This window comes from Eulemur rufifrons, chromosome 29 (genome assembly GCF_041146395.1).
Source record: "Eulemur rufifrons isolate Redbay chromosome 29, OSU_ERuf_1, whole genome shotgun sequence".
In the NCBI taxonomy this organism is placed as follows: Eukaryota; Metazoa; Chordata; class Mammalia; order Primates; family Lemuridae; genus Eulemur; species Eulemur rufifrons.
In genome coordinates, this window is record NC_091011.1 from 21,138,764 (window position 1) to 21,156,284 (window position 17,521).

The following is a 17,521-nucleotide window of genomic DNA, read 5'->3' on the forward strand; positions in this document are numbered from 1 at the left end:
GATAAGGAAGAGTTCACAATCACCATCTATTCTCCAATTTCCATTAAATGGAGAATTCATTATTTGCAATTTTTCTTCAAACTACTGCTCAAATTATCAAACTTCCACCTTTGCCTTTGAGTTAACTCTACCTTTGTGAGTTGTAAATTTTTAACTTTTATGTATATATTTGGTCACATGCCTATTAAGTAGCAAAATATTTGAAGAACTAATAGCCAAAAATTTTCTAAGTGTAATGAAAACTTGATATTCACAGATCCAAGAAGTTCAACAAATCTTAAGCTCAAAAACAAGAGAAAGAAAAGCATACATCATGATCGAATTGCTCAAAATAAGTAACAAGAGAAAATCTGAAAAGCAGCTAGAGAAAAAAGACAATGCAGAGGAATATAATGTACAAAATTTTGTATATTAAAGGAGTATTTTTTAATTTTTTCTTTTTTTATTTTGTTAGTTTATAATCTCTTCAGTTGTGCTGAAATAAAAAATTAAAAATTAAAAAAAATAAGATTTGGGGCACAAGAAAAAAGACAGTTAAATCATTCATTTTTCATAAAAGTAATTGCCAAGTCGCTTTTGTCTGAAAATGTAAGTCTTCAATGTTGTAGAGTTATTCACTGATACCTGAATCTGGTTTAGAAATCATGTAATTATTCTAATGAAGGTTTGATGTGGGTTTAATTTAATGACATCATTAAAATATACAGAACATGTAGCTTTCCTTACTGTCAATTATTTTTGATTTAACTCAAATAAAAGCGACTTTGATTTCAAGAAAAAAAAAAAAAAAGCAACCCCATCTGGACATCTATAGTTCTAGTGGTATAACTCCACAATCTGATATATTATGACCATGACCAGGCATGTGCCTCCCTTCCTCAACAATAGCCAACTAAATTCTTAGACCATTCATACAATAATAACATAGAAAAGAGAAGTGACTAAAATATATTTTTTTTTAACTTTCTTCCCAGGAAATCTGATTCTTAACAAACATCTGTGATTAGATATGGCATTACTGAAATTTTTATGTATTTTAAAAGGCCTTACAACTAGTCTTTTTCCAGAACCAAGTTTTTGCTGTTCAGTCTCCTGCCTTTTATCTGCATCCGTTGCAAAAGCAAGTACTTGGTACCTGTATTAAAGATATGAGAAAATTGTAAGTGACTTTATAATTTAAAAGTGTAAATTATTTTAAACTTTAAAGCAAATAATACATAATTATAGATCACTTTTTCATTGGTTTTTAAAAACTGAAAAATTCAAGATTGAATTTTCATTGAGTTATACTGTGAAATGAGACCATGTAAAACTGTCATGATAAAGAAATTATAACTATATATTCCAATTATTCAATATTGAGAAAACAGCTCAACCAAAGCACTTCCATTAGAATTTTATGTGACAAATAATAGTGAACAAGAAAGATGAAGTACATAACCACCAAATAGACAGGAAAACATAATGTAAAGCAGTCAGATGTAGTAAATATTATTAATACATCATCTACAGAACCAAGAAAAACTGAATTTAATCCCCAGCTAACCCATTTACTAGCTGAGTGAATTATGGCAATTAACTCTGTGTCTAGCTTCCCCATCTATAAAATGGAAATGATAATCTCTAAGCCAAATATTAACAGGATTAAATAAATTATAAAAATGCCTCGTACAGTATCTGGTATATATTAGGTGCACAAATATTTACTGATAGATTGACAAAGAGACAGATACAGATTTATATGTAAATAGAGATCAATCATTTAATAGTTTATTGGTATGTAATAAGTTCTTCATAATGGACATTATGGACATCGAGACCTTCTATAAGTATTTCACAGCTTCTAGTTCAATAGTGACATTTAGTTCAAATCATTCTTAAAAATAATTTATAAGCATTATCTAATCTAGAAATGATTAATTTAGCTAATAACATTGAAATTTCTACATTTCCCATTAATTAATGGTATATTTTTAGAATACTCCTACTCTAAATGAAGAAACTACAAGCTCACAGATTCCTTTCCTCTTATTGAATCAAAACTCCTTTTATTGTTCCTTCATAGCTAGGAGGAAAATTTTAAAATAGATGTATTCAGATACATCATATTATCAAAGAGAAATATGTCTGAGAGTATAAATATCAAGGACATGAATGAATGAAGGCAGTGTGTAATATCTAAATAAGCATTTAAATGTACAGTGATATTCAAATGTCATATACCAACTCTGAAACCATCCTGTCTCGATCAGGAATAATTCATTTGTAAAAATCCTCCAACTTCAGTTGGATACTGGATGACTATGAACTAAGACTGTCTTTACAAGGCATAGAAGCTGATAACAAACTTACAATAGCCTATAAAAAATCAGACTTAATATAAAAACTTAATGTTATGAATTTCATTCATTCCATAACCATATAGTAGGGATCTAATACAAACATTAACAATGGAAAAAACTACTAAATAACGTGTACTTATCAGGAGCTCCCAAACTAGTTGTGGAAATTACTATACAGACTACTAAATAATGTGTACTTGTCAGGAGCTCCCAAACTAGTTGTGGAAATTACTATACAGACAACTAAGTGTAACTCAGAGTACCCTGTGCTAATTAATAGAAGGTATACACACAGCACGGATGGAACACGGTGACAGAAACATGTAATTGAGATGGAAAGTATAGAGTCTTGGTATAAGTTAGGAGGAGAAAGCTAAGTTTTAAAGAATGAATAGAAATTCATCATGCTGGTAAAAAGGGAGAAAGCATGGCAAAGCAAATAGCAAGCAAAGGCATGCAGCAGTGAAAGAGACATGAAAGGCCATGGCAGGAATTCAGGAAAGATGCATGACGGGGAAGAATGAGTCACGGGACTCATGAGGTAGGAGGGAGAAGATCTCGGCCTTATAAATCTTTGCTAAAAAATTCCATAGGCAGCTGCAGCAAATCTCTCTATATCATCTGATACTGATCTTCAAAATCCCAAAGGCTCTAAAAGTACCAAATAATTGAGTGTCACACTCTGACCTCCAAAAAGGAGTATTTTCCTATTCTCGGTTCATAATAACAGAAATGGTATGCCTGGGTGACCAGAACATCATCCTAGAGCTGGTCCTGCTATGAATCTAACCTCAGGCAATTAATTACATAGATGGTTTATTTTCTGCAGACATCAATCTACCAGAGGATTACATGGATATTAATGAGATTGCTGCAAACATCCAAAGAAAGTTCTTTGAGCTATGTGAAGCTTCTTATATGACTACAAAGAGTTATTATTTCATCTGACAAATAAGTTTGGCTCTAAAGTGGCCTCATTAAAACAGTAGGCATGGCCAGGCGCGGTGGCAGCTCAGGAGCTCGAGACCAGCCTGAGCAAGAGTGAGACCCCGTCTCTACTAAAAATAGAAAGAAATTAGCTGGACAACTAAAAATACATAGAAAAAGTTAGCCGGGCACGGTGGTGCATGCCTGTAGTCCCAGCTACTCAGGAGACAGAGGCAAGAGGATTGCTTGAGCCCAGGAGTTTGAGGTTGCTGTGAGCTAGGCTGATGCCACGGCACTCTAGCCCTGGCAACAGAGTGAGACTCCATTTCAAAAAATAAAATAAATAAACAGTAGGCAAAGACACACAGCCTACTGGAGGACAACTTGGAAGAATATTTTATTCCTTTAACATTACTGACAGCAAAGTTAGATGATTACAAACTTACAATAGCATCTATTTTATGGTTCTTCCTTAACTTCTCTTAACTGTGACCCATAATGTACATAAAAATCTATTTCCAAAACCAAACAATTCCAAACAGACTTGGAAATTCTGAAATAAAGAAAACACCTAGATCTTTTCTCTTAGCACTCAAATGTTCACTGATAAAAGCTAAAAAATAAAATTCCCTTGTTGAGACTGCTGAAAGAATAATCAGGCTCACTGTAACAATATTTTATGAAAAAGTGCCATACATGTTTCGCAGAACAGACAGGCACTAATCACAAATACAACAAGCCCACAGAAACAGTGGTACTTTTTGACCCACTAGCTACAAATGCTCAACAGGTCCTACAGTGCACCAGTAACAAACTCAACCATATAATTTAGTGCTCTTCCATATCACATTGTAAAAATAGCAACAAGTAACTAAAATATAGATTGAGGTGTCACAGAGCACAAAAGTAAATGCTCTGAAATCATTTTCTTTTCAAATGAAACATAACTGTCATCCGAAGGGTACCAGGAGGTTTTAGAACCTTGATATGTAACCCAGGGAACTTTACTAGAAATGGAAGCTCTGGATACAGAAGAGCATTATTATGTTCATTTCAACTATAGCTAACACATTCTCGACTATGCCAGGAAGAATCATTTTCATAGAAAGATGCCAGTAACAACGTAGAAGCTTTCCTGACACACTTTTCACTCCTTCAAGTTCTCGTTAAAAACCTACTCTCAGCAAGGTACAGTGCAAGGTACTTCAGGGGATACAAAATTCCTGCCAACAAAAAGCACTGAGCCCAGTCAAGGAGAAAAACAAAAGGCAAATGTATAATATCAGTGAAAGCAGGAAGAGTACTTAAAGGAAGCACTGAAAAATTCCGCAAATTAAGGAGGAAGAGATGTTGCTTACATCTAGGTCAGGGAAGAACTGAAGGGGAGCAGGGAGGCTTCCAGACATAATTTTCATGTGCAGAGAAGGAGGAAGAGCATTTCAGACATAGGAGACAGCATGTGCAAAAAAGGAAAGAGAGAAAAGCCCTGAATGTATATGCAGAACACAAATATTTCAATTTGGCCAGAGCTAAAAACTGGTGAAGAATACAACCTTCTTTTTAAAATAGTCAATTAAACTCAACAAATACATTTTAAAATACTTATGTGAAGCCTATTATTTACTTAGCAAGGTATTAGGAGCTACTGCAGGTGTGCTGGGGAAGGTGTACGGAAGAGAGAAGGAGAGAAAATAAAACTCATGGCAGGTAAACTCCTTCAGGCAGCCTCCCAACATTCAATTCTTATCTAGAGGTCCCACCTCTGTGGCTTCTCAGCATTCTGTACAAACCTCTGCTGTAGCTGTAGCCGGCAACACAAGGGACTGAAGTAGCTAAGAGACTTGCTACCTCTCACACTTGCTTGACTACTGCTTGAGGACAAGAGACAGGTCTTGTTTGACTACATTCAGAGAAATCTCTTGAAAAATGTTTGGGAATGAATCGCTTAATAAATGAAATGAATTGCTCAGTCAGTGAACAGATGTTTAAGACAGATTGCTATCAGAAATTTGATAATGCAAGACATACTTTGGAGTATTCCAGTATAATACAAAAAAGTAATATATAATACTGAGCAAAAAAATCAGTGTTTTAGGCAATAATACATCTAGGAGGTGAAAAAAAAAGAGGATAGTTATACCAGTTAACTTTAAAAGTGCCTTCCAAATCTGAAAGTCCACATCATACAGGTAAAATGGGACTGGATTATAAAGTGCAATGAATGTCAATATAAGAAAGTCTAAATTTTTAAATGGGAAATGAAAATTATCCTGGCTTAAAGAGGTGTTTTAAAAGGACAGATCTGAGAAGGACTCTTCAAAATCTAGATTAAAGGTAAAACAAACAAACAAAAACCAAGAAATCAAGTGAAAAGACAGAGGCCTCAACCAATGGGAATGGGAATGGGAAACAAGGGGTGAACAAGAAGAATTAAGGGTAGAAAGGGCAGGGTTTAGTGAATGAGAAATTCCAACGGGCAAAGGAAAGGAAAAGAGAATAAAAGATGATCCAAAGTTTGGACACACATGGCCCAGTGAACAGTGGTACCAAAGGCCTTTCTCCCCTCCCCGCCAAAAAAGGGCAAACAATTCTCTCACTTCAAAAGAAAAACAATGCTCAAAGTGTGGACCTAAATTATAATCACCTGGAGCATGCATTTACAATGATGATATCTGGGTCTTATCCCAAACCTATTAAATCAAAATCTAGGGTACTGGGGACGAGGATCTGTAAATGTGCATTTTATAATAGACTGCCCAGGTGATTCCTACACACACTGAAGTTTGAGACCCACAGCCTTCACTAGTTCCTATTTGAACATAATTGAGCAGGGTTTAAAGTAAGTATCAATATCAAAAATGAAAATAAATTATGTCTTAAAAGCCTATTCTATTAACTGACTATATTCTATTTACTGAATATAGACAGATTTAATGAAGCCTCAAAGGAACAAACCTCTAGTTTTTATTCTTTCTCCCATCCTAAATTGCACCAGTTATTATCATTTAATATAATGTTAAACTTGAAAGCATATCTAAGTACAACACACTACTTAATGTTATAAACCCTCACGATTGTCATCATTTCGTAATAATCACATCTCATGCATTCTTACCATTATAAAAAATCCACATAATGGATAAAGTATGCATTTTTTAGTCCCAGATAAAGATGAATTTAATAGATTGGTATGTTGGAGAATTACCACAGTTAAAACAATGTGAGCTTCTGTGAGATTAAACTCACACATTAAGTAAACCTACACATTGCTTCCTCATCTAATCACTCCTGGAGTTATTATGAAATTCCTATGCACATATTTCAAAGAGTAAGTAATTGAGCATTCAAATCTTTGTATTGCAACCCTAGTGTAGCACTACTTGGCAGGAGGTGAGGCACAGAACAAGGTGGAAAGCTGAAAAGCAGATCCCCTCAATATTGCTTAAGTTTTGGCAGGCTTGAGTAAATTATACAGATATTTTTCTCAACCTCTCAAAATGAACATAATATTTTATTTATTACCAGTAGCAGTGCTACAATTCATTCATCTCCTTTGGACAAGAGCCATAGGAGTTATAGAAGGAATGTGACATGATGATACATTACCTCCATCAGTTAACTTCTGCTTAGTCACAAACATTCACTTATTTTCAGAGTTTTTAAACCCAGATGACTTGACCATCATTCACAAAAGGTAGATGGCCACGTATGAAGGGGAAACTATGTTAACTTGCTATATTGAAACTTGAAGACAAAAATTTACAACTGTTGCCTGATGAATTTATATTTTCTTCCCACCTTGGGAAAAATCATGTGGCCAAAATAATGCTGAAAAGCGATGATGATGTGTTGCTTAGAAGTTTTAAGTTCTAAATGTTGCCATCAGTAAGAAAACACAATAAAGTTACTGAAGATATTGAAACTCTCAAAGTCTATTTCTTCTCTAAGCATGAATTTCTGCTTTCTTTTCCCCATTCTCTCTGCCAACAAAAAATATACTCTCCAAAAACTCAAAACCTTAACTTTTATTGAAATCTAGCTAGTAGAAAAGAAAAGAGTCTCTCTGATACACAATTCATCAAGATCAATAAGAATTTCTGGCAAAAAATATAAATTGTTATCGCTTCTTGGACTTTTGGCTAAGACCAACTGTAAAAAACATAAATTGCTTTCATAGGGTCATTTTCATACTTAACTTCTATTATGAATTGTTCTTTTAAAAAATTATTAACATTCATAACAACACTTATAGTTCATATCAGTATTTTTCCTATGTCACATACATTCTCTTTTGTTATAAAATCACATGACAGATACATGTTCCATTTGGCTTTTTTCACTCGACATTGTGTTTTATTATTTATTATATCAAGGAACAGTCACAATGATTATTGAGCATTTTCTATGGGACAGCAACTTGACATACATTTAATCCATATAACAAAGTTATCAAAATGAGTGGTCTAACCTCCTTTAGAGCAAGGATAAGGACACTGATAATCAAACAACTGTGAGTAGCAAAATCAGAATTCCAACCCAGGTCTTCCTTTTCCTCGCAAATCACTGCACTATCCTGCCTTTCAAATAATCTACAATAGTAAAGCATATGCCTAAGTCATCCCAATTACATGTTATCAAAGAAACCAGTCTCTTTTTCATTTGTAATATTCAAGCTCTCTGTGGAAAAGAATTAAACAGTAACAAACATACCAGAAAATCATGAATCCAGAGATTTAACATCCAGACTTACTTGTAACTTTCCACTTGTCGGCAGGAAGAGACAGTAATGAAAGAATCTGTACGGGAACTGTAAGCAAGAGGGCCAGGCAGAAGAGAACCAGGGAGAAATCTCCCAAAAGCATAGCTTTCCTGCTCAAACACCATCAGCATCCCATCCACAGACTGGATACAAATTAAATCTCGACCTAAAGAAGAATTAGAGGAAATTAGATGACCTATTATTTTTATAAATATAATGTCTGCATCATTATCCACCACAAATATGTCATAGTTAATTTCTTCCCCATGGGGCAAAATGGGTAGTTTAAATTTTAAATTACAAACCAATGAAGCTATTAGGTTATTGATGTCAGTGTACATACATTTCTCAATTTTTAAGTTATGCATATATCTATAATTTTAAACACATTTATTTTCATTTATTGTATGCTAAAATCTCCTAGCTCGGGATAATCCCTGAGAACAATGATGACTTGTTGTAAGATACTATCTTTTCCAAATTCAGAAATATAACAAAAACTGTTCTTCATGAAACTACTTCTCTTCTTCATAGTATGTCAGTCTCATAATTTCAAAGGACTTAAACATCAGTCACAGACAACAGACCAAATCCATAGACATGCTGTAGGCACCAGTTCTATATAAACCACAGTGTTAAGTACCATTGAGGGTGAAAAATACTAATACTGAAAAACACTAATCCATGATTGCCCTATAGACTGACTTTGATTTGTCTTCTACTATCTGTCCATATGAAATACAATATTCACAGTTCTTAAAATATACTGAGATGATAATGATGATTTCTATGATATTAATATAGTATCTATCCCTAATCTAAGAAAGATCTAGTGCCTCTAACTTTTCATGTTCTGCTAGTGTGATTAGTGTATCCTATAATGTATTATGTATGGAAAAACTATGTCAGAAAAAAATTAAGCTACTCATTAAGGTAATAAATAAAAAGTCAATCCTCAAATTCGCCATCTGTAACCCATACGTACCATATACAGTAAGTCCTGTAGTAACTATTCTATGTTACCTTGGATATCAATGACAATCTTAAACAGTATACTTAAATTTTAAAGAATGACTTTGCTCAAAAAGAAATCAAATTACATAGAAATAGGTGATATCCTTATTGTTGTATTTGACTAAGCACAATTATACAGCTGGGTAATTTTATTTAAAAAATTGCTAAATGAGTTTTTTAAAAGAAAAAACAAACAGATTTTGAGTTGCTTATAACTGTAATATCTAACCCATCTTGATTGAAACAATAGGATTATCAGCCTTAAATAGTCTCTAGGATGAATATTTGTCTCAGCAAATCAATGTTCACTAAACATACATCTGAACCATTCAGTGATCTCTTTAGAGACATAATAATTGTTCATATGAATGCTATTTGAAAAGTATCTTCTCAATACTCAGATTCTTTTATAATGCATGGTAGGTTTCACAATTACTATTTTAAGTTTTGTTTTTTCATCTAATCCTTACCCTGCCTATGACCATATCACCCTGAATGCACCTGATCCTGTCTACTCTTTATCCACTATGCTATTAAAGATTTCAAAAAAAGGCATGATTTTGTATGCATGCTATATGTGTATGCATGCTGTACACATGTAGTTACAGAGACATATTCAGGCAAAGAGTATCTCATTTAGCTATTTGGCAATCCCACCTGTCTACGTCTAGAAAAGAGGAATAAGTGTGAAATGCCTCTAAATAGTTGAAATAGATGCTGCAAGGTCTTTGTAATGAAAACCAAGTAAATTTTTTATAGGTGGGATTCCCAGGTCTCACTCAGGGCATCAATTCTTATTTTAATTATAATTCTAACAATTGTAGTTTTTATAAACAAGTTACTGATAATCCTGTAGCTTCAGCCTCCTCATTTGTAAAATGAGTATATTTGTATAAGAGCTCCAAGCTTATCAATTAATCTTCAGCAAAGATGCCAAGAATACACAATAGGGAAAGGAGAGCTTCTTCAATAAATGGTGTTGGGAAAACTAGATATTCACATGCAAAAAAAATGACATTGGATCCTTATCTTACACCATATACAAAAATCCACTCAAAGTAGATTAAAGATTTAAACCTAAGATCTGAAACTGTAAAACTCCCAGAAGAAAACATATGGGAAAAGCTCCATGACATTGGTCTTGGCAATGACTTTTTGGATCGGACACCAAAAGCACAGGCAACAAAAGCAAAAATAAACAAGTGAAAGTACATCAAGCTAAAAAGTTTCTGCACAGCAAAGGAAATAGTCAAGAAAATGAAAAGGCAGTACACAGAATGGGAGAAGATATTTGTAAACCATATATCTGATAAGAGATTAATCTCTAAATATATAAGAAACTCACAGAACTCAATAGCAAAAAAAATACAAATAAACCAATTAAAAAATGGACAAAGAATCTGAATAGATATTTTTCCAAAGACATATAGATGGCTAACAGGTATACGAAAAGGTGCTCAACATCACTAATCAACAGGGAAATGCAAATCAAAACCACAACGAGATAGCACCTCACATGTCAAGAAAAAAGAAAGAAATCCTGCCATTTACAACAACACAGATGAACCTAGAGGCGATTATGTTAAACGAAACAGGCCAGACCCAGAAAGAAAATTACTGCACGATTTCACTTATATGTGGAATCTAAAAAAACTCAAATGCATAGAAACAGAAAGTAGAAGTGTGGTTACCAAGGGTCACCACGTGGGAAAATGAGGAAATGTTGGTCAAAGGATACAAACTTGCAGTTGTAAGATGAGTAAGTTCTGGAGACTTAACGCATAGCATGGTGACTATAGTGAGTAATAATGTATTGTACACTTGAAATTTGCTAAGAGAGTAGATCTTAAGTGTTGTTATCACCAAAAAAAAAAAAGATGACTAGGTAAGACAATTGATATGTTAATTAGCTTAATCGTGGTGATCATTTCACAATGTATATGTATATCAAAACATCACATTGTACACCTTGAATATATACAATTTTTATTTGTCAATTAAATGTCAATAAAGTTGACAAAAAGGAGTTCCAAAGTTAGAGATAAGATGTTAAAAGTTCATAACAATACATAGCACATAAAAGGCACACAATAAATTATAGCATTATTATGGGGCTATTATTACCGGCTTCCCTGACCCAGGAAAAAGAAAGTACCAAATTAGAAAAGGAGAGAAGACACTGTCATCTGTGAGCAGTGACAGCTAATGCCCTGACAAAAAAGGCAGAAAACAGAACATCTACAATACATATCAAATACATAAATACATATCAAATAATTCAAAAAAGAACATCAGTCTTGGCTCTATTAGCACAGAAGCAATTATTAGCCTTGTATATCTCAAAAAGATAGATCCCAATCTAGACCTACTTAGTCAGAAACTCTAGCAATGCTAGGTTTTAACAAGCCATAGAGGCTATTCTGATGCATGCTAAAGTTTCAGAACCACTGCCTTAGCATGATAGGATGAAGAACTAGGGCTAAGAGAGAACTTGAACCCCAGATAAAACCTGGCCCCTTAGCATAGTAAAAGAGGTCTTATTTCCTAAAACTCTAGCAACATAGAGGAAAATACTTAATGTACTGTACAGTACAAGTGAGCTGCCTCTACAGCCAGATAATTTGGATTTGAGTCCAGCTCTACTGGTTATAAGCTGTAAGCCTGAGCTCAAGTTTCCTTATCTGCAAGATGGAGTAACTTGTGAGAATTAAATAATATATGGAAACTAGATCTAGCAGTGGTAATTACATTATTATTTTTACAATTATTTCCTAAGTCTTATAACTACATGTTATATTAATGTTTAACTACTTGCTATTTCCCACACACATCACGATGATGCATGCTTCCTTGCTTTTGTTTATATTATTTCCTTTCCCCACAAATTCCTTTCACTTTTCTTCCCTGGTCTACCAAATATTTGCTAGCTTCCTCCCAGTCATCTATTCCCCTCTCCTCCCATGCTTAAACATGAGGTTTGGGTGAGACTGACCTCACTCTAAACTTGAGGGGTAGACCCTGACTTATGTGAGCCAATTAGTATCCCACTAGTCACAGTGATTGGTTCAGTGGTAAGTATAATTTACAGCCACTGACAGAAACTAAACCCCCAAATTGAGCTGGAACTAGAGAAAAAGTTACTCTTCCCTAGAGCATATATGTGAGAAGGATGAAATCACAGAGGCCACTTGGCTTTTCCAAGGGCACAGGTAAGAGAGAGCCATGGAAGACACTGAGCCAGTGCGTCAAGCCTCACCTGGAGCCAAATCTACCTCTGAACTCTGCAGGCAATAAATTCCCATCAATGTTGAGGCCACTTTGAGTTGGGTGTCCGTCCCTGAATCAAATGAATCAACTTATATTTCCTCTGAGAGACATCACAGGCTAAGGCTCACATCTTCCCATAAATCTTCTCTTTCCCCTTCAATCACCCTCCATCTGTGATTCCACAAAGCCCCATCCTTATCTCCATCTTAGAACAAATCATCTCTTGAAATGGTCTGTTTTTGTGTCCCTCATTCACCCTAGACTAAATCTAAAGGCAGAAACTGTTTCTTACTCATCTTTGTAAATTTAGCAACTATAAAATGCCTGGCACATAGGAGATATATTAATAACTATTTGTTGAGCTGAAGTAATCTAGGCAAAATAAATTTATTCACTTGCAGCTCAGATTGGCTAAGATTTTATTCTATGTGTTTCACACACTACATATGAAGTATGTGAAAAATGCTTTATTTATTACAATTTGGCTACTGATGTTTAGAAAAATGTAGGGATCAATCCAAAACATTACTCAAAAATAAATAAATAAATCCTTCAAATCACTGTTTTGGAAGCCACTTCAGAACACATACCAAAGGCTCTCCTTACAGATAATGGAAATAGAAAGAATAGTCCAGAAAAGCCATGAAACTTTTGTAATTCTGATAGAGCAAAGCCAACAGGAAGCTTTCATAAAAGCAATGGGATTTCAGGAGCTATTTAAATGACCTAGCCATGAACCATACTCCAAGACTCCTTACCACATGCTCAGTACTATATTAGGAGCTGTAAGAAATACAGAACAGCAGCAATACTAACTACTACAGCCATTTACTGAACACTTATTATACATCTGGCCTCATGCTAAACACTTAACTAGCATATTAGCTATAACCTTTAATAACTCTAAAAACTGAACCCATTTTATACATGATAAGACTGAAACCCACAAAGCTCAAACAATTTATCTAATGTCAAACAATTAGAAAATGACAGACTAGTATTCAATCAGGGGTCCAGCTGGCTCCATTATACCACACTGAATCTCAGGGAGGCAAAACTTACATTAATTTTTAAAAATAACATGTTAACATACAAAATCTAAGTGATATGAAACAGAAAAATCAAAGAGCTTCTTCACAGTGAACTTCCTGGGAAAGGTTTCATGACAGAGATAGGCTACATCCTGGACTGCAAATGATAAGCAGAGTGAATAGGGGTCAAAGGTAAAAGGAGACGGAATTTCTGGGAGAGAAAAGGAACATATTAGAAAAAGATGCAAAGGCAATTAAACTTGATCCACAGTGCAATGGATCCAGCTTTACCAACAGAATATGAAACCTAAAAGCAACATATTGAAAAGATGACAATATCGGCCAGGCATGGTGGCTCATGCCAGTAATCCTAGCACTCTGGGAGGCCAGCGTGGGAGGATCACTTGAGCTGAGAAGTTCGAGACCAGCCTGAGCAAGAGTGAGACTCCGTCTCTACTAAAAATAGAAACATCAGCCAGGTCTCGTGGCCTGCACCTGTAGTTCCAGCTATGCCACAGGCTGAGGCAGGAAGATCACTTGAGCCCACTGAGTTTGAGGTTGCAGTGAACTCCCATGATGCCACCTGCACTCTACCCAGGGCAACAGAGTAAGACTCTGTCTCAAACAAAGAAGGGAAGGAGAGGAGAGGAGAGGGGAGGGGAGGGGGGAGAAGGAAAGGGAAGGAAAGGGAAGGGAAGGGAAAGGAAGGGAAGGGAAGGGAAGGGAGGAGAAGGGAAGGGAGGAGAAGAAAAGAAAAGGAAAGAAGGAAGAAAGAAAAGATGACCATATCATGATGCTGCCTAAACTGTACAGAAAAAAATAAAATATTTTTTAAACTGGAAAAAATTAGGAAGCGTGGAAATTTCATCGGAATTTAAAATATGAATGTTTATTCCATTAATCTTGAGCAGAATGAGAGAAAAATAACTGCTGTGATTTGAAATATTATTTGCAAGATCTGGGAACAAACTGAGAAAGGACCTACCAAGATCATTTTGAAAGGATATTGGAAATCAGTATTTTTCATTTTCAAAGGCAAAAAAAAATTTTATATGTGCCTGTGGGGATAGCGGGTAGAGGCAGACAAGTTCCATTGTGGCAGGTTCATGTAATGAATATATTTATTAAATAGTATGTCTCATTTCCTGGTGTTAAAATAGCAGGTAGTCAAAGCTTTAACATGATACATAAACTGGTAATCAATTACATATTAAACTGATTGCTAGATTAACCATTTCTCTACTGAATTATAGACCAATTACTTAAATGGAGTGTGTGTATCTGTGTGTCTCTGTGTGAGTCCCCATGCCCAGAAGTTCTTTCTACCATACATGGCCCAGAGAATTTTCCATCATTCATTATAGCAACAAGGGTCCCATGGAGGGCAGTCCTGAATGCCATTTCCTCCATTTCTCTGTGTCTTTCCCTTCCTGTGGAACCTATGCAGCAGAGTAACTGAAGTGGCATACATGAAAGAAGACTACCATTACTCAGCATGCTACATGTTTTTTGAATCTCTCTATGCTCATATTTCTTTTACACATTGAGTAAAACTACAAGTGAAGAAATGCAAACGTGACCTGTGGCCAAGCATAAATGCAGTTTAGCATGCAGATGTCAAAAATACTTGGTCTTTCTCCAATTCTGAAAAACACATGAAAAACAGCTGTATAGGTAGTCAAAAAGGCAGACAGGAAACATCAAGAGACTGATACATAAGAACAGAAGAATCCAAAAGTCTGTGGTACTTCCGTTCATTTTACACATCCATAGAAAAAATTTTTGTTGTTGCTACAGAAAAACTGAAACACTAAAGTCATTAATCTTTACTGCAAACCTAACTCAAAATGATACATGTTTGCTATGAGCAAAGACATAAAAAGGTTCGGAGTAGGATTCCAACAGATACTGCCTTAAAAGCAAACAGTAGAGGCTTTCTAGAGATTAAAAAAGTATAAATTTCCCATTAAATATCATTTTTGTACTTTTCACTCATATCATACAAATAAAATTACCACCATTGTTTTGAGATACATGTTACTATTTGGCTATGCTTAATAATTAATAACTGGTAATTAGTTGAAAGAATAGCTAGCTTCCTTCTTTACATTTTTTTTTTTTTTGGTTTGAGCATTCTAAAAGTAATTAGTGCCTAATATTAATAATAATGCAATATCCAATTAAATTCTAAGTTTAAAACCTTAGGCATAAATAAATTAAAAAACTTTAAAACACTAAGGGAACAGAGGAAATCAATAAATAGAATACATGTGTTGAGCTAAATAGCTAATATTTTAAATTATGTACCAAGGAAAAGTTACACAAATTCTCAACTATTATTCAAGTGTTACCCTAATAAATAACGTCATGAGACTAATTACTTTAAGACTCAAGAAAATAAAATGTGAGTCTACATACTAACTCTTCCTATGAACTTGTCTTTTGACATTTTAATGTCTCATTTTAATAGCAAACTTTAATTGCCTTACAAAGACCACTACTGTGTGTTTTGACAAGCTATTTATCACAGTGTTTTCCTCTAAACTGCGAACAAGGTTAATAATATATTATAAGGAAATTACAACCACTGATTAAATTAGCATTATATGTGATGGATTCAATATGAATGCAATGTTAGAGTTTAAAAGAAGGCCCTAAAAATTATATTATCACTTGCGTTCACAAAATATTGGGTGAATTATTTTGTCGGATGCAATGATCATGAAAGTTTTGATAACATTTTCCAGAACTCACATTCATTCAACAAATTTCATGAACACTCATTATATACCTAGTATGTGCTAGGAGAGACATATTCCCTATCCCCAGGAAGTTTGGTAAATGTGGGAGTTAAAACAATTAAATATTACCACAATGTAAGAACAGAGACATATTAAAGTAATTTAAAAGTCTATGGGAGGATGACTAACAGTGTCTGGAAGAATCAGGTGAGGCTTCAGAACAGAGGTAACACTTGGGTCTTACAGGTTGGGAAAGAGTTTGTCAGGCAATCAGAGAAATAAAAGCAGGTGGAACACCATGCACAGAGACACGGATAATAAAAGAGCTATGTTTGCAGGGTGTTAGGAGGGGAGGGTACTGGGTGGAGGGAGACAGTGCTGATGAAACATGCTCATCAGAACTGATGGCAAAGCCACAACTTGAGGACAGGTTTGCTGCATCTTTATTTTTGCCCTGAGAGCTCTATCAGTTTCCTCACCTGTAAAGCACTGTTATGAAGAGAATATTACATGATGCTGCTATAAAGATTAAATATAATAAAAATACATATTGCCTAGTATCTGGTAAGTATTCAATAAATAGTAAGTAACTGCTATTACTAGATTACCTTGTTCCTTACAGACCAAATTATGTGAAAAAACTTAAAACTGAGGGTGAAAAATTCCTTCAAAGCAAAAAGGATAAAATGTAATGTGAGAAGGAACATATACACACACAGTCAGAAATTCATCCCTTTTGCTAAAGCAAAGGGCTTTTAAGACTTTAAGGACTATGAAAAATCTCCCGGAATTTAGGTCTGTGTGAACCACTGGCTGTTCAAGATTATCTTCTGCCTATTTTAAGTTATTAAAATACTTAATACTTTCCTCAAAATAGCAATTTCCCTATCATGATGACTATTGAAATCTCTAAAGAAGAATATTATGACTCTGCCAGAAAGTTCTATCTGGGAATGGGGAGTGAGCTGTCTCTGCCTCTGCACCCTCACCCCAACATACATACTCATATTCATATTCTCCCCCCACCCCCATATTGATGTTTTTTGCAGGATGACCCCCTAAGTAACATAAGAAAGATAAGACAGATGATATTGTACAGAAGAGCCCATGTACTTAGCATTCCTTTCTTCTTCTTCATCCAAAAGAAAAATTCTTAAAGGGTGAGTATCATGTTGAAATACACATTTTTTTTTTAAATAACCAGTTTCAGGCCAGGCATGGTGGTTCATGCCTATAATCTCAGTATTTTGGGAGGCCAAGGCAGGAGGATCGCAGGAACCCAGGAGTTCAAGGTTACAGCGAGCTATGATCACACCACTGCACTCTGGCCTGGGGGACAGAGCAAGACCCTGTTTCTAAAAAAAATAAAATAAAATTAATTAATTAATTAATTAACCAGTTTCAAAGTGAAGTAAACTTCTTAAGGCAATAACCAATCAT

At 34.8% G+C, this 17,521-nt stretch overlaps 1 protein-coding gene across 16 annotated transcripts in view; it reads right to left on the reverse strand.

The window, feature by feature from the left end:
• The window catches only part of BBS9 (Bardet-Biedl syndrome 9), a 440,322-nt gene that overhangs the window by 323,489 nt on the left and 99,312 nt on the right, over window positions 1-17,521 (reverse strand). For all 16 annotated transcript variants that reach the window (XR_011231786.1, XM_069462324.1, XM_069462319.1 and 13 more), the window contains 2 exons: window positions 8,020-8,194; window positions 1,051-1,135 (listed from right to left, as the gene is read on the reverse strand). Coding sequence is in view for 15 of the 16 variants with exons in the window: in XM_069462324.1 (XP_069318425.1) it covers window positions 1,051-1,135; window positions 8,020-8,194 (260 nt within the window). In the remaining variant the exon portion in view is untranslated. The remainder of the gene's footprint in view (window positions 1-1,050; window positions 1,136-8,019; window positions 8,195-17,521) is intronic.